At 38.1% G+C, this 18,780-nt stretch overlaps 1 protein-coding gene across 2 annotated transcripts in view; it reads left to right on the top strand.

Moving 5' to 3' along the window:
• SH3D19 (SH3 domain containing 19) overlaps positions 1–18,780 on the top strand; it is a 185,824-nt gene that overhangs the window by 85,683 nt on the left and 81,361 nt on the right. For both annotated transcript variants that reach the window (XM_049632269.1, XM_049632270.1), the window contains exon 2: positions 3,610–3,649. In XM_049632269.1, coding sequence (XP_049488226.1) covers positions 3,610–3,649 — 40 coding nt within the window. The remainder of the gene's footprint in view (positions 1–3,609; positions 3,650–18,780) is intronic.

Below are 18,780 nucleotides of genomic sequence, written 5' to 3'. Positions count from 1 at the left end.
CTTTACATCTGCCAACAGCATTTACACACATACAGCCATCAGCACCCTTTGCACCAGTTCTGCCTCATTTTCTGCCTCTTTCTGTTTGTGGGGTATTCTTCCATTTCCTCAATTAGCTTTATTTACCAGGAGACATGGATGAGTAGGAATAGGGAACGGCAAGCATGTTTTCTCTTTCTCCCTCCCCACCGTGTGTGTGTGTGTGTGTGTGTGTGTGTGTGTGTGTGACATATACCTACAAAACCAAGAGACTTTTACATCACAATCCCACCATGCTGACTTTCACATTGAGAGTGTATTGGTGAACTTTAAGTGACCTAAATCCTCATGCTCTGCATGGTGGGCCCCTGGAGTGAGTGCATTACCCACAGCAAATGTGCAGCATTTGGCAACTAAATTTTAGAGCATCTTATTTTTAATAACTCCTTTTTTTCATACAAATGGTAGACTTTGGTCTCGTAAGTTATATGTATGATTTCTAAGTATATAAAAGTTCAGGAATCCTTTGCAAGTATATTCTTTCCTAATTATTTAAAAATTAGAAACTCTGGAAAAAATCGGGGATGTGTGCCAAAGAGTATTTGATCTGAAATAAATAAAATCCATATGCTTAAAGCATTATATATACTCAAGATGAAATTTCCATATTTGCTATGAATTTGTTTTCATTTTTCTTAAGGGAACTTTATCCGAATGTTTTGTTATTGTTGGCAAGATCCAGATCCTGAATCTCCCTCAGTGCTTTGTTTTGTTCAGTCTTGGATTTTGGATGAAAATAATAGCCGTTTATTAATTTGCCAAAAATTCATCATCACCACTAATGTTATTTCTTGACGATTACACAATTGTCTTGGCTGTCATAAAAATTACTTTGCTTCAAAGTAAGTATATAAAAATTTGTATAGACACACAAATACACAATAGACACACACTACATATATGTATATTCAAGCAAGAAGATAACTTATGTGGGCACCTGGGTGGCTCAGTAGGTTAAGCATCTGACTCTTGATTTCAGCTCAGGTTATGATCTCACGGTTTGTGAGTTCGAACCCTGTGTCAGGCTCTGTGCTGATAGCTCAGGGCCTGCTTGGGATTCTCTCTCTCTCCTTCTCTCTCTGCCCCTCCCCTGCTCTCTCTCTCAAAATAAATAAACATTAAAAATTTTTTTTAATAAATAAAAGATGGCTATGATAAAATGTGAAATCGAATTATTAGCACACTTTTGAGAAAAAATAAAAAGACAAGAACATGTGTTTTAATTTGTTTTCCATTGTCAAGAGCTGGGGAATGGGGAATATTGTGAGTAATGGATAATTTACCCTTACCCTCAAACTCTGAAATAATGGGTCTTAGGAGTAGCATGTTATAGTCACTGTGTATGTATATTTCCATAGGAATATAACACTGAGTAAATTTGGGAGGGAATGTTTAAAATGTCTTCCAAAAGATTATCAACTAGTTCAGTAGAGGTACTGTGGGGAGGCATTTGTATCTTCTTAGAGCACAAAGTATAAAATGACTGTAGACTTTACTGTTTTAACCAAGAATGAAGGAGAGCTATGAACCATTCACTTCCTGAGTGGACATGTTCCAGCTGTGCAGATTGGTCATAGCACATCTGCCAATCAGAACAGGCCCTGGAGGGAAGCCCTCGGGTGCTGAGTCTTGTTTACTTGCATTGTGACTCTGTTTCTCCCCTCCTGTGTTGTACCAGTAGGGAGTCTTGTGGGGGGAATTTGCTATTACATGCCTAAATAAACTCTATGAAACTAGGATCACAGCCACATCAAATGGTATTACGGGCAGACTTTTAGCTCATCTTTAGCCACAGGTAAGAGTTGTTGCTTTTTTATATGAGGAAAGCTGATCTGCATCCAGTTTGTAGCTTTGCTTTGAGATATTTTACTTTTGTTAGCAGAACTAGCAGCCTATTACTGAAGAGGAACGATTGAAAACAATAATGATTAAATTGTGCGCTTTGTTGCTAGGACTTTAAATCTTTAGTGCTCAACAAATGAAAAACCATGGTATTTTTATTTGAGGGGGTGTAAAACTAAGGTAAATTAAAACGAAAGTTTTAAAAGCGTCAGTAACACTAGGTCACTGTGTAGAGAAACTGGAACCAGAAGCATATTAATGTTGTGCATTTTGGAGAGCATTATATCTAAACAAACATGTTTTATTGTGAATCTTCCTACTTGTTAGTCTTTCAGAAAACATACTTCTTGTGTACTAACGCCTTGGTTTGAAAAAAATTTCGTTTTCATTATGAACCTATTCAGAAAGAATTGATACATATATTTAACTATGTGAATCCTATACGTTTTCTTCCATAATTCTCTCTAGAAGTTTTATAGTATGTTTTTATTATAAATCTTTATGCTGCTCCACGAGCATAGGGGGAAATGAAAGAGTTCCTGTCTAATCTTTGTTTTGCCATTAAATTCTATATTGTTAGTATTAATTCAGAAGATACTTTGGAAAACTATATTTTGATAACATTGCATGAGATTTTTAAAAAGTCATTGTATAGGGTTTTATTGTGGCTTATACATTGCTTTCTGTTGTTAGTTTTTCCTTAACACTGAGACCTTTTCCCTTTATTTTTAAGCATGTACTGAAAAAAAATTGTTACTTGGAGTAAAAAAAAAAAAAGACAACCTGTGGATTTTGTAGTTCTCTCTCTTGTATATAATAGTCTTCAGTGGATTAACAACATTTTACAGAGTCCCAAGAGACACTTTTGAAAACTTCAAGCAGCCATGCTCTTGTCAATTACCTTATAGCAAAGTGTCTCACCCTCAGCACTATTGACATTTTGGGTGAGATAATTCTTTGCTGTAGGGTGCACTGTAGGATGTTTAACCGCATCCTTGGTTTCTCTATCCACTAGATACCAGTAGCTCCCTCTTACTCAGTTGTGACAACCAAAAATGTCTCCAGGCATTGTCAAGTGTCCCCTGGGGGAGGAGGAGTGAAATTGCCCCTAGTTGAGAATCACTGCCCTCTATAGCACATTAGACCTAATTATCAGTGAGACCTTGAAATCCAACTTCTGAACAGTTTTGGGCAATAGAGAGTTAAGAATGAGGCTGTATGGGTCTCAGTATGTTTGCAGATGTTGCTGTAGCTGACTGCTCATTTTTTTTCCCCTCCCCATCCTGTTGGAAGCTTTTGCCAACCATGATTCATGGAATGATTTTTTTGAGCTGAGTAATCTGTGGCTTTTCAGTTTCCTTACTTTCTTTCCTTAGCTAAATTTGTTTGGATTTTAGCAAAGTGTTTAAAACAGCAAAGATCTTTGTTTTGGGGTTTTTTTCTTTCACAGCAAAGATCTTTGGAAATGAAATAATACATGTAATGATATACTTTCCAAGTAGATGATTTTAACCAACCATAAAAATTTTACATGCCTATCTTTGTATCCTTTGTACCTCTTCTGTAAGATCCTCTCAACTCTGATGAAGAGCCTTATACAGGGGAAGACACAGCAACCTTTGAACAGTGCTTTGTGAAATCTAATGGTGTAGCAGCTGATATTTAAGAACTTTTTTTCCAGGGCTTCTGAAGAGCATTTTGACATGTAACTGTCTTCTTTCTTTACAGATTGCAACGAACGAAATAAACCAGAGCATCGTTCTTCAAGGTATGAGTTTATACTATTTAATAATTCTGTATAACACTTCTCATTTGGAAAATATTTGGAGGTAGTACAAGTATTCCTTATAGAGTTCTTGTATATTTGAATCTGTGGCATTCAGAGAAGCTTCACAAGGGAAACATTTCTTTTTATTCCCTGAACATATTCTTTATATTTCATGAACAAAAATTCTTTATGAAATTATTGATTATACCTGAAAGACATACTTAATTTTGAGTATTCCTATCAGTGACAGGTAAATCTTTATAAAAAAAAATTATTTTATCTCTATTTCCTTCCTTTGGTGGTTTTCTTTGACCGATATTTTTATAAGTGTGCATTTCTTTTTTCCTAATTATAAAACTAACATGGGCTCACTGTAGAAATATTTAAAAAATTTTTTTTAAATACAAAGTATTAAAAAACAAAGCAAAACAGCTTGTGTTCCATTAGCTACAGATGGCTGGTTACTGCTAAAAAACTTGTGCAGTTCTTCTAGTTTTTGTCAGTATATATGTATTCCAGTTGAATTCTTTAAGTTCCTGTTACATAGTTTCAAAGGGCGGGAAGGCTGTTTCACCTAAGCCCCTCACTCACACTGAGAGTGTATTTCAAACAAGACCTTCACCAGCACTGAAGAGTATTCTTAAAAATCCTTGTCAAACTTATAGGTAGAAAATTCTGTACCTTCTACTCCTACACCAGAATGACAGGCCTGTGTTCAATTTTTTTTTCCCCTTTAGCCTAGTTCTGTGAAGGTTTATAATTTCTTTAATGTTATTTTTACCTTATTCCACAGTACATCACTTTTTCTTTGCATTTTGTGTTGTGGGAACTGATAATATGGTAATAATGCGTTTACTGGGTTGACTGTTCTGATAAACCAAATACTGATGCTTTTTCAAGGTATCAAACCCAGAATGCACTGACCTCAAATGAATAAAAATACAAAATGTATGAAAACTCCATTAGTTGCTCTTCCATCTTGCAGAGATGGTCAGTCAGATCAGGTTAGTGAGACCTAATCTGGGAGGAAAGTACAACAGAGTATTTGGAATATAAGGCTGATTTTTTTTTTTCCAGGTATAATTCACATATGTAAAAGTTCACTCTTCTTGGTGTATGATTCTAGGAGTGTTGACAAATACATAGTTATATAACCACCACCACAATTGTAGAAAAGTCTGTAAGACTGATTTTTTTTAATACTTAAAAAATAATAGAAAAAGGCAATGTAAGAGAGAAGACTTTGACAGCATGTTTAACTGTGAATGGCATGAAGTTGGAATGGTAAAAAAAAAAAAAACCATTTTGTCTGATAAAATCAGGATCCTTAAGACTCTTGGCATACTGAACATTTGACTAAATCAAACAATGTAAGTTTTAATTGGAACAAATATAAATCCTTACACTTAGGTGTGAAAGACAAATGGAACATAAGGAGATAACGGGGTTATAACTATGTTTGGAAAAAAGTCTTGAAGATTTAGTTCTTCATAAATTTGTCATAAGTCCATAATTTTATGTCATTGCCTACACCTCACTCAAAAATGTCAGCATTGATTTAATTGCACTGTAAGAATTATAATGTCCAATATAAGAAAAGTCATAGCTCTAGACCATAGTTTATGATACTATATCCAATTTTGGATCCACAAGGCCTTGAAAAAGTGAAGTATGCAGTGACTGTCTATATCGATATCACTTGAGGAACTGAAAATCAAAAACAGAGTCCCATACTCTACTCCAGAAATTCCTATTCAGTAAATATGGAATGAGTGGATCCTGGGAATCTGTCTAGTAAAGAAATCTGTCAGTGATTCTGATGTATAGGCAGGTTGGGAACCACCAGCATTGAAGAAAGCAGCTGAGTTGGGACAGGGAATATGAAAGAGAAGAGTAGGGTAGAAATCAAAGTTAAGTCACAAGAAGACTTGTGTAAGGAGTTTGGTGAATTTAGCCTAGGTGTGCAAGTTAGGGGAGGTATATGGGACAGAAGTAACTGACTTTGAGCACCTCTGAGCAACTGGCTGGTATGTAGAAGACACTAGCAGACTTGTTCCTCCTAAATGCCTGTCCCCACTACCAGGAACCAGGTATCCTTGGAGGAATGGCTGATACCAGGTCTGGGGAGGGGAAAGTACAGGTGAGCCTGGACTCATGGTGTGATGGGAAGAGGAAATGTTCAGCTAATGGGTCATGTCAAAAGGCCTTACAGGGTGCCTAGGGGTGGTTCAATTTGTTAAGTAACCGATTCTTGATTTTAGCTCAGGTCATGATCTCGAGATTTGTTAGTTTGAGCCCCATGTCAGGCTCTGTGCTGACAGTGTGGAGCCTACTTGGGATTCTCTCTTTTCTTCTCTCTCTGCTCCTCCCCCATTCGTGTACTCTCCCTCCCTCCTTCTGTCTCTCTCTCTCTCTCAAAATAAATAAATAAATAAAGTTAAAAAGATGAGGAAAATGTATTTTTAAAAAAGCATAGGAGGCGGTTTCAGGAGCCTCCCACTGGCCAAATCTGGGACAATTGGGGTATCAAAAAATTTTTAAATGATAATGGATTCTAACACATTGGATTTTTAAAAAACCATGCAGGAAAGATCATAGAATCAGAAAATCATCATTTTATAATTCTTAGTGTAATAGTTGATTCAGGCAAGGATTATCAGTAGCTCCTAAAAGTTGGGTAAAAAATAGTTGGAGGGACATACATTTACACTGCCTTAAAATTATTTTAAGCTTCCAGTTACAAAGGGGAAATGTACCTTTTCAATGAATAGATCTAGGGATCTCATTCTTAATCAGGCAGTCAACTTATATCATTACTAGTGAGACATCCTGAGAGTATGTGCCTCCACATGGTGCATTAGCAAAACACATAGATATCACTTACAGGCTAGTAATCCTGGTAAAACCAGATCATGTAATGAAAAATACTAAAAGGCTAAAAAAAAATCTAGATTAAAAGAGACTGAATTTTTCTTTAAATTGGAATTTTAAATTTTTTTTTTTCAACGTTTTTTATTTATTTTTGGGACAGAGAGAGACAGAGCATGAATGGGGGAGGGGCAGAGAGAGAGGGAGACACAGAATCGGAAACAGGCTCCAGGCTCCGAGCCATCAGCCCAGAGCCTGACGCGGGGCTCGAACTCACGGACCGCGAGATCGTGACCTGGCTGAAGTCGGACGCTTAACCGACTGCGCCACCCAGGTGCCCCAAAATTGGAATTTTAAAATCCAGATTTTTATAAACACTTTGGGAATAATTAGAAAAATTTAAATATGAATTTTACTTTAGATAATATTTTATTAATAAAACTTAGGTATATAATAGGAATGCTGTTTTGTGGGAGAATGTCCTTATTAATAGATGTACAAGAAAGTAATAGAGGTGGTGTAGTCTTATGTTTACAAAATAAATTTCAAGTGATTTATGAGAAGAAAGAAATGAACAAGAGGTAAAACAGTAAATATGGGAAAATAGTAATTGGTGAAAAGGTGAAAGATATGTGGGGTTAATTGTGCTGTTTCTTCAACTTTTTCAGTAGACTTGAAATTTGCAAATTAAAAAGTAGCAGTGGAGGGAACTGTTCTGTGTTCCATAGAGTCCCAGAGGGCAGAATGTGCCTCCATGGGTAAAAGTTGAGGGGGGTTATTTCTGCACAATGTGAGAAGGATTTCCTAACAGCTGGTCAAAGATGGAATGGGTCACTCTGTAAGGGAGCATTGTGAAAAGCTAGACGAACTAGTGCTGGGCATAAGAGAAAAGGTTCACACATTGCAGAATTATTATTCTAGGTGGTTCCAGTTTCTTGCTCATTCAATAGCCAATAGGTATTTGTTGAGAGGCCCTAATCTGGGCTCAGGGTACCATAGAAAATAAGAAAAAGTCTGAGCACGGAGCACCCATTGTTTTGGATTTACACTCCCAATCTCAGGGATCTAGTCTTCCTAATTTCTGCTTCAGAAAATGCTTGTGGTACTCCTCAGGATATTTGGAAAAGACTCAGATTCTCAAGGAATATGCTACTAGTCCTGGTAAGCTTAAGTATTTAGAACAGTGCCTGGTTCATGATAAGCACTTAATAAGTAAATGTTTGTTGAATAAATGACAGTTGTAGTTCAAAGAGAGAAAGGAAAATGCCACTATTTTTCCCTTGCAAATTGGGAAGAATCTGACTCTGGAAAGCTCACCCATAACTGTTATTGACTATGTTTGTTACAAGTACAACAAGAAGTAATAAGAAAGGAGAGATGTTTTTCCAGGAAAGGCCATTGTTTTCTGTCTAGAGGTCTGCTGAGACTGGCAGTGACCTGTTCTTTTCCTGCCATTGTCAGACGAGCAGGGCTACCCCACCAGACCTGCAGTGTCGGGCAGAATACCTGCTGCATCAATAGAGCAGAAAGAGGGGCTCCTGGGTGACTCAGTCGGTTGAGCGTCCGACTTCGGCTCAGGTCATGATCTCACGATCCGTGAGTTCGAACCCCGCATCGGGGTCTGTGCTGACAGCTCAGAGCCTGGAGCCTGCTTTAGATTCTTGTCTCCCTCTCTCTCTGACCCTCCCCCATTCATGCTCTGTCTCTCTCTCTCTCAAATATAAATAAACATTAAAAAAATAATTAAAAAAAATAGAGCAGAAAGTAGAGAATATAAACAAAAGTCACTTAATTTTGGTATGTTTGTTGGTTCTCCTCAGGCCACTCATTCAGTAGCAAGAATGATGGGCTGAATGCCAGCAAGGATGAGATGTGTTTCTTTTGTTTGTATTTTTATAAGGCCAAACACTCCTATAGCTTTCCCAGTGAGAAGTGAATAAATCTGGACGTCTGCCTTTCACTTCAGTGCTGAAGGAAGGAAAGCATAACTCTTATTAAGTTAAAAGAAGAGGTCAACACTAAGACCTCAAGCTAAAAATACTGCTTAAGCATCTCTAAGTGGCTTGCTGGATGCTTTTTGATGAGTTTTTGATGTTGGCTTCTTCTTACCTTTTCCTTACTAGTTTAAATACACCATTTACCAAATTGATATCCCATGGAATATTCTTATGTAGGATATTAAGCAGTTTACGAGAAATAAATACTCATGCACAAAAAAGTCCGTGAAAAGGTGAGTTAAGACAAAATTAGACAGGGGCTCCTGGGTGGCTCAGTTGGTTAAGTGTCTGACTTTGGCTCAGGTCATGATCTTGCAGTTTGTGGGTTTGAGCCCTGGGTCAGGTTCTGTATGGACAGCTTGGAGCCTGGAGCCTGCTTCGGATTCTGTGTCTCGCTCTCTCTCTGCCCCTCTCCTGCTCATGCTCTGTCTCTCCCTGTCAAAAAAAATAAATAATAAAACATTTTTAAAAAATTTTTAAAAAGCAAACAAAAGAAAACAAAACAAAATTAGACTTTTTTTTTTTTTTTTTTTTTTTTTGCTGTGATTCCAATAAGAGTCTTTGAAACGCTAAAGTACATTATAGAACTCCCAAGTGAAAGATTTACTATGCAGGATTTTAAAATTTTGTTTGAATTTGTAACTTCCTTTCCCAGACACAACTATTAATAACATATAGGAAAATGTGCTATGAAATGACAGTTTGGGAAACTAATTGAGAGAGAAGTAGGAGCTAAAGATAATAAGGAAAGTTAAGCCCTGTGGCAAGCAGTGTCAGGAATGGAAAGTTACGAGCTCTTTTTACTACCATACCAGCTCTGAATAATAGATCCCAATGACTTATGGGGGCTGAAATCAGCTACTTTGTCTTAAATGTTTTACCTACTACAAGGAAATAATTTACAGCAGCAAAACAAAACAAAACAAAAAACCCACAAGAAGGCATTGAAATGAGAACCCTAAATCTACTACTCAAGCATTATCATTTGAATCTGTCTTCCAAACACCTTCTTAAAACCACCTTTAAGAAGTTACAATCCCCTTTGACATCTATTTGTAAAATTCAGTGAAATTTCAGAAAAATCACACAAAAAATGTTTGAACTCAACAAAATGAAATTTAAAGGAATAGGAAGAATTACCAAGGCATTTTTGAAGTTCAGAAGAGGGAGGTGGACTCCTGCAAGTAATTAAGACAGTGTTTTTTCAACAAACAGAAGGACAGGTCAAAGGAACAAAATAGAGTCCACAACAGACATAGATGGATACACATAGTTCTGTGTCTTATGCTGTAATAGGGGCGGCATTCAGATTAAAGGGGGAAATGGACATGTCAGCAAATGATGCAGGAAAAATTGATTATCCATATTTTTAAAAATTCAGATGGAATTTGTTTTATATAAGGTAGAATCTAAATACATAAAAGTCCAAAAATGAAACTAAAATATTTTGAAGAAATAAATGAGACTGTCTTTATGACTTTGGGGTAAGGAATGTGTTCTTAAACAAGGCTTAACAAGTACAGACCACAAAGAAGAGGATTAGTAAATTTATGTGAAAATTTAAACCTTAAGTACATAGGGTGCCTGGGTGGCTCAGACAGTTAAGCATCTGGCTCTTGATTTTTGCGCAAGTCATGATCTAATGGTTTGTGAGATCAAGCCTCGTGTCAGGTGTGGAGCCTGCTTGGGATTCTTTCTCCCTCTCTCTTTCCCCCTCTCCCCACTTGCACACACGTACCACTCTCTTTCTCTCCCTCAAGATAAATAAATACACATAAAAAAAAAACCTTATGTGTATGAAGACCTCAAAAGCATGTGAAAAGCATGGGTATGCAATGCACACAGGCAGCAAAGGTCAGTGTCTATAAATAAATGTGTCCATAAATAAGAAACTACACATCAGAATGAAAAAAGACAGGGAACTATGGCTAGGGAACTCACAAAAGATGAAAGCTAAGTAGCCAACTAATATTTGAAAACCTTATTTATCTTGCTACTATTAAGATATACCAGTGACATGATAATGTGATACTATTTCACTTCTTTCAAGTAGGCACAGAAATCTCAAAAGTTGATGATAACAAGAATGTATGAAAAAATTTGGTGTACCCTATTTAGAGAGAAACTGAGCAATATCTGATGAAGCTGAAAATGCCCATAGCCTACAACCCAGCAGGTATTATATGCCCTCAGGAAATTGTTTCACATGTGCCAGAGAGGAACCACATACAAGAATGTTGGGAGTAGCACTGTTTGGATTAAGGGAATTTACTATATATGGCAACGTAGGTCAATCTCAGAAACATAATTTGGGCTGATAAAAGGCAAGTTGTAGAAAGATAGGTAAAGAATGATACTATTTATATGAAGTGGAGGTCCGCAAATGGGCCAAATCTGGCCTGCCACCTGTTTTTATAGGAACTCAGCCATGCTCATTTGTTTGCATATTCTCTATGGCTGATTTTGCATTTAAACAGCAGAGTTGACTACTTACAACGAAAACCATATGGCCTTCAAACCCAGTGTGGTCTCTGCGCTGGCAGCAGAGAGCCCAGTGCAGGGCTCGATCTTACAAACCATGAAATCATGAGCTGAAGTTGGGATGCTCAGCTGACTGAGCCACCCAGGCGCCCCTTGCTTTGCAGATTTCTATTTCATTTTCTCACTTAAGAGTTATACAAGTAGGGGCACCTGGGTGCCTCAGTTGGTTAAGCATCTGACTTTGGCTCAGGTCATGATCTCATGGTTTGTGGGTTTGAGTCCTGTGTCGGGCTCTGTGCTGACAGCTTGGAGCCTGGAGCCTGCTTCCGATTCCGTGTCTCCCTCTCTCTCTGTTCCTCCCCTACTCGTGCTCTCTCTCTCTCTTTCTCTCTCTCTCTCTCTCTCTCTCTCAAAAATAAACATTAAAAAAAAAGTTATACAAGTAATACATGAAAACATTTTTTAGTAGTACAGAAACATGGTGTCTGCCTTTATTCCATAGGCAACTATTTTTAACAGTATAGTGGTTCAGTGTCTATCCTAGTCTACTTTCTATGCATATATATAGTGTATATTCAAGTTATATTTACAATAGCAGGGATGAGTGTGTGTAGTATATATGTATATATGTGTGTGTATATATATGTTTGTATATATTTATGCAAACTTGCCCTTTTCATTTAGATTTTAGAAAGTTTGACCATGTCACTTTCTCCTTCATTATTTTTTTAAACTTCTACATAGAATTTTCTCATGTAATTATATTATTTACTTAACTAGCCCTTTATTAATAGCATTTGGGTTGTTTATCAATAGCAGCAGAAATGCTGCTGCAGTAAACATCTTTATGTTTGTATCGTGTGCATACATATGTGAGAAAGCCTCTGTTGTTTCTTTTAAGTTAGATTTTTTTTCCCAAGGTTCTATTGAACTCTTACTCTCATTCATAATTATCTTAAGTTTTGAAATGTTATATACCTTACATTTGTACTCTCTTCCCTACTCTCAGGTCGCTTCATGATAGTTTTGTGTCACTGCAGGTTCAGTAGGGTCCATTTCAACCCCCCTCCACATGGTATAGCCTGAAACGTCACCCTGCACAGGGAGACATTCAAACTCAACATGCAGTATATTTGTAGCACATTGGTCAGTACACTCAGATTTAATAATTGATGATGTTAAAATTCAGCAACCACTTTGTTATTAAGAATTTGAAAGAGTCTTGGTTTTCTGCATTGGTATCCTGTTGTTGGTCTTACAGAGATGTTAAGGATTTTATTTGACACTTTAGCATCATCACATTATGACTTAAATAGATTAGCTAAAAGCAAAAGATTTAACTTGTTTTTGATCTTCTCTTTTCTAAATACGTTTGTTAAAATGTCGTGCTCTGCTGGGCTTAGTTTAACTGCTGTAATTCTGTAGCATCTCCCTGCCCATATGTTTTGATTCCTGTACGTCTATAAACTATAGCCTGTGTGTAATTACTTTCTCGCATTATGTTTTCTAAGCTATAAGAGAAACATTACTTTTGCTGTAGCATCTGTAATGCTATATAAAAGAGGTAAAAAAAGTGTATGCAGGTTTTGGGGGGAAAAATCCTTTTGCGCTGGGAGATGTGAAAGGATTATTAACATTTCATGTCATTCTACAGAGAATGTATATTTATTATGTTGTTTTATTGTGGTTTTAAGAAATGTGACGTTAGCATCTCCCCCAACCCCCGCCGTGTGATGAGAATGAAAATGAAGCATTTATATGGTTTATCGGTTGGGTAATTGAAAAGTTTTATCAGCTGGCCTACCACTGCCATAGTACTTGGTGTGGGGGCTTCTCTGGGGTTTTTTCAAATTAAACTATCAGCAGGCAGTTAACTTTGGAAAAGCTGCTGGTCCTGTATTTATTACTTTTTCTCAGAATGGGCATGCATGGCCACCCATTTCTTAGCAGTCCAAGGAGCATATGAAATGCCTGGCCGGCCCTTAAATTTTTTCATCCTTATTCTTTCCTCTCTTTCCCTTGAGTCAGTTATATTTTATATTAGTTCTTTATTTTTCTGCAGTATAATTTAGAAGCAGTTATTTATATAGTTCTACAGAATCTATAATAAATATCTTGTAGTGGAGTGAACTTTGTATACATCTTTGTGGATCTCAGTCTGTTCCTAGGTTATGGTTTTACCCCAGCTAATAAATATCTGCATACAGCTGGACTTCTGTGTTTTCTTTAAATGTTGTCTCTTAGTGGCACAACAGATATCACATTCTTCAAGAGCACACAATTATTCTAATTCCTGGAAGAATCTTGGCGTGCACAAAATTGCTGAACAACTACTTAGTAGCCCACTTACCTCCTGTCTCATTAATAGTAAACTGCCATTGATCAAAATTCATTCTTTTTTTTAATTTTTTTATTTTTTTTTTTTATTTTTGGGACAGAGAGAGACAGAGCATGAACGGGGGAGGGGCAGAGAGAGAAGGAGACACAGAATCGGAAACAGGCTCCAGGCTCCGAGCCATCAGCCCAAAGCCTGACGCGGGGCTCGAACTCATGGACCGCGAGATCGTGACCTGGCTGAAGTCGGACGCTTAACCGACTGCGCCACCCAGGCGCCCCTCAAAATTCATTCTTATCCTTATACATAAAACCCTTCTCAAAACCAGAAATCATGCCTGGTCCCAAAAATACAATTTCAAGGTTGGGGGCTTAGGCCCTTTTGGTTGTTTGCTCCTCCAGATAATAAATCAAATTTTTGTCACTTCTGATCTTGTTCCAGTTGTAGAGGAGCTCTGCAGAGATGCAGAGTGAGCTTGCCCACGCTTATGCCACACTTCTAAGTGCAGCAAAATAAGGCAGGCATGCCCAAGAACTCGTGTGTGTCCCTCTCCTTTTGGAAAGGAGGTTTGAGAAGCAGTACCCTTTGGAAATTAAGGAGATAAAAGAATAAAAGGAGAGTGTTGGTTGTCTAATTGTCTGAATGCTTCAGAGTAACATTGTGTCTAAAATACAAACATCCCCTCAATTGTAAACTGGTTTCCTGCAGATAATACTGTCTCTGGTACACTGCCTTGTTCCAGGCAGTCAGTCCAGGGATGCTACCTTGGGATGACAAGCAGGACTTAAAGTTTATCCCCATCTATTGCCCAGTAGTTTCTCTTTGGTTACAGATTCTTTTTTTTTTTTTTCCCTCCAGGTTTATTTATTTTGACAGAAAAGAGCGTGCACTCATGAGAGCATAGGTGAGGGCCACAGAGAGAATCCCAGGCACGCCCTGTGCTGCTGTTGTCAGCACACAGCTCAACATGGGGCTCAGTCCCACAAACTGTGAGATCACTACCTGAGCTGAAACCAAGTGTTGGACACTTAACCATCTGAGCCACCCAGGTGCCCCTGGTTACAGACTCTTAATTTCCAAGTAGAAAAAATCTTTATCAGCTGAACTCCATTCTTCAGAATTTTTCCATATGGTTAATTCCTATCTTTAACTCCATTGCTTTTTTTTTTTTTTTTTTTTAATGAAGTTACAAATATTTGTTCTGATTTTAAAGTGGAATATGTTCTTGGGCGCCTGGGTGGCTTGGTCAGTTAAGCATCTGACTTCAGCTCAGGTTATTATCTCACAGTTCATGAGTTTGAGCCCTGCTTTTGACTCTCTGCTGTCACCATAGATCCTGCTTCGGATTCTCTATTTCCCTCTCTCTCTGCCCCTCCACCACTTGTGTGCTCTCTCTCTCTTTCTCAAAAATAAATATTAAAAAAAATTTAATAAAATTAAAAAACAAAGCAGAATATGTTCATGATAGAAAACTTGGGGAAAGGGGCCCCTGGGTGGCTCAGTCGGTTAAGCGTCCAACTTCTGCTCAGGTCATGATCTCGCGGTTTGTGAGTTTGAGCCCGTTGTTGGGCTCTGTGCTGACAGCTCAGAGCCTGGAGTCTGTTTCAGATTCTGTGTCTCCCTCTCTCTGCCCCTCCCCTGCTCATGGTCTGTCTGTCTCTCTCAATAATAAATAAGCGTTTAAAAAAAAATTTTTTTTTTTTAAATTTGGGGAAAAATAAGCATATAAAAGAAAAAAATCATCCATAATTCCATCTCTTTATAATTAATCACTATCACATTTTGGTATATCTTTTTATTTTTTTATTTATTTTTTTTTTTAATTTTTTTTTCAACGTTTTTTTTTTTTTTTTTTTTTTCAACGTTTATTTTTTTTTGGGACAGAGAGAGACAGAGCATGAACGGGGGAGGGACAGAGAGAGAGGGAGACACACAGAATCGGAAACAGGCTCCAGGCTCTGAGCCATCAGCCCAGAGCCCGACGCGGGGCTCGAACTCACGGACCGTGAGATCGTGACCTGGCTGAAGTCGGACGCTTAACCGACTGCGCCACCCAGGCGCCCCTTTTTCAACGTTTTTTAATTTATTTTTGGGACAGAGAGAGACATAGCATGAACGGGGGAGGGGCAGAGAGAGAGGGAGACACAGAATCGGAAACAGGCTCCAGGCTCCGAGCCATCAGCCCAGAGCCTGACGCGGGGCTCGAACTCACGGACCGTGAGATCGTGACCTGGCTGAAGTCGGACGCTTAACCGACTGCGCCACCCAGGCGCCCCTGGTATATCTTTTTAAACAGATACTATAATTTTAACATAGGGGCTTATGAATATACTGTTTAAAATTATTTTTAACATTATAACATGAACATTTTCCCCTTTCACTAAGCTTATAAATTACGATTAAAACTTGGACTACAAAGTAATGCATTTTTATTATAGAAAGTTTATCTTGGGGCTCCTGGGTGGCTCAGTCAGTTAAATGGCCAACTTCGGCTCAGGTCATGATCTCACGGTCCATGAGTTCGAGCCCCACGTCGGGCTCTGTACTGACACCTCAGAGCCTGGAGCCTGTTTCAGATTCTGTGTCTCCCTCTCTCTGGGCCTCCCCCGTTCATGCTCTGTCTCTCTCTGTCTTAAAAATAAATAAACGTTAAAAAAAATAAAAAATAAAAAAGAATAAATTAGGAATTTTATTAAAAAAAAAAAAAGAAAGTTTATCTTAAGAAAGAAAAAAATTAAAATTACTCATAGTCCAGCCACTGAATTATAACTTAGTATACTGGTGGTTCAGTCTTTTTTCTGTGCATATGTGTTTTTTTTAAATATATAATTGGGATAATACTGTACATAGTGTTTTTCACAATACAGTAGTTTATAAAATTTTTCCTAGGATATACTTTTTAGTGATATTCCATCAGATAGACATGTCCTTTTCAGACATTTCATTTATTTCTAATTTTTTACTATTATTAACAGTACTGTGATAAGATTATTAAACCTGCATTTTTATAGACCATCACTGATTAACCCCTTTCTTGTGATAAATTTTTAGCAGTGGAGTTAGTAGATCAAAAATAAATGGATCAAAAAAACATTTTAAGATTTTTATATATACTAATGAATTGCCTCAGTAATAGGTTGCATTCTCACCAGTGTTGAAGATCTTCTCTTGCCATGCATTGTTGTGATGAATCAGAAAAAAAAAAAAATAACGAATAAGAATTTTGTTTCTTTCAATTTAACTCATTTTTATGTTAGGATACCCAGATTTGTTAGCCATGACCCATTTTTTTTTGGTAAGCTTTATTTTAGGCCCAAAACAATGCTTTCCAAAGGAGTGTCGTACAAATTCACAGCCTCTGGAGATCCTCTTACCCAGAGGGTTTCAGAGACCCATCCAAGGGTATTCAGGACTCAGATTACCTGGATTTGAGGCATCAACATCAGCGTGTGTCCCTTGAGCCTGTATTTGAAATTGGGACTGTCTGGGCTCAAGTTTGGGGAACTCTTTAGGGTAATTCAAAATGAATTTTTAAAAATACTTTTTTTAGCTCTTTAGGCTCTGCTCACTCATGCTGGCAGAATCGTTCAGAAAGACTGTGGAATAGAAGATAATGTGTTTGGGTTCAAACATCAGTCCTGCCTGAATTGGAATCCAGCTTCCCCATCTAGTAGCTGGGTTCCCTTGGGCAGTTTCTTATTTTCATGTACATTAGTTTCCTCATCTATTCATGAGCCTAATAATAATACCTGTTTTCTAGGGTTATTATAATGATTATTTGGTTGCTATATCAGTTAGCATTCAATCAAAGAAACAGAACCAATAGGAGATGTATATTAAGAGATTTGTTGCAGATAATTGACTTGTGTGATTGTGGAGGCTGGCTAGGCAAGTCAGAAATCCATAGAGTAGATCACCCCGAAGGGCAGGCTGGAACTTGAGGTACATAGACTGAAGTTGCTATCCTCAGGCAGGAGTTTTTCTTCAGAGAAGCCTTAGTTTTGCTCTTAAGGTGTCTCAGCTGAATCAGGCCCACTCAGATTATCTAGGGTAATTTCCCATACTTAAAGTTACCTGATGATGAGCTTTAACCACATCGTACACAATACCTACACAGCAGCATGTAAATTAGTGTTCGAATAGCTGGGGACTGTATAGCCTAGTCTAGCTGACACATAAAACTGGCCATCACAGTTGGTTTGGACCTCAGTTAAGCAGAAGAAGCCCACTTGGATATGAGGTTCATTGTGTTTTCTGCTTTTCAAGTTCAGCACTCTTCAAGTGTATAGCATAACCCAGAAGTTCTTTCTGATCTGTTTGACATGTTTGGTCTGTTTTGTCGTAAGTAACTGTGCAGTTGCATTATTCATGATCCTAAAGGATTCTTTCTCCTAGAGCCAGGGTGCCTGGTCATGGCAGGATTCTACACAGGAACGTAAACTGACATCTGATCTGTCTGGTATCTGCTCTTAACACAGTAGGGTGATAATGCAGTACTACTAAGTCTTCTGTGGTTGCAGTGCAGGGTGCCCTTGCCTGCCTCTCTGAGAACTGCCTCCCAGATCAAGGATAGACACCTGTGACCATGTTTCCACATGGCCTTGCTCCATTTGGCCATAGCTGATAGACTTCTGACCTATATGCTGTGATAATCAAGTTGTTTCTCTTGAAATTTTAAACCAGAGACAGAGGTGAGAGACAGGATTTCTGGACCTTGAAAATAACTTAGATTTGGGCTTGGTGGGACATACGTACTGATGAATACTGGAATGTATGGTGACGTGTCCAACTCTACCAGGAGATTTGAAGAGTGAAGCAGAGGTGGTGTGGTCTTGAGAGAAAGTAAAGGAAAAATGAGAGCTTGTGCAAGAAGCTGCCTTGTTTCCAGTGTTGTGTGAAGTCCAGCTCTACTTCCTATTTGTGGGAATTCCCAAGGTAACCTTATGTCCTCATAATTAAAACCTCTTATTTGAGTTTAAAGGAGTTCAGTTGCTTTTAACCTCACAAGATAACATAATACCATTAGTAAAAAAATGAGGGTGGCTCAATTGGTTAAGCATCCGATTCTCGGTTTTGGCTCAGGTCATGATCTCACGGTTCGTGAATTCAAGCCCCGCATTGGGCTCTGTGCTGACAGTGTGAAGCCAGCTTGGGTTCTCTCTCTCCCTTCTCTTTCTCTGCCCCTACCCTGCTTGCTTTGTCTTTGAAATTAAACATAAACTTTTAAAAATTTAGAAAAAAATCTTAACAGTATTGTAACTTAGAAGGTAAAATTACAGGGGGGCCTAGGGGGCTCAGTTGGTTAAGTATCTGACTCTTGATTTCAGCTTAGGTCATGATCTCACGGTTTGTAAGCTTGAGCCCTGCATCACATGGTCAGTGTGGAGCCCACTTAGGATTCTCTCTCTCTTTCTCCCTCTCTCCCTCTGCCCCTTCCTCACTTGCACTCT

Source organism: Panthera uncia, chromosome B1 (genome assembly GCF_023721935.1).
Source record: "Panthera uncia isolate 11264 chromosome B1, Puncia_PCG_1.0, whole genome shotgun sequence".
Lineage (NCBI taxonomy): Eukaryota > Metazoa > Chordata > Mammalia > Carnivora > Felidae > Panthera > Panthera uncia.
The sequence above is the reverse complement of the archived record's forward strand: the minus strand, read 5'-3'. Positions and strand labels throughout refer to the sequence as shown.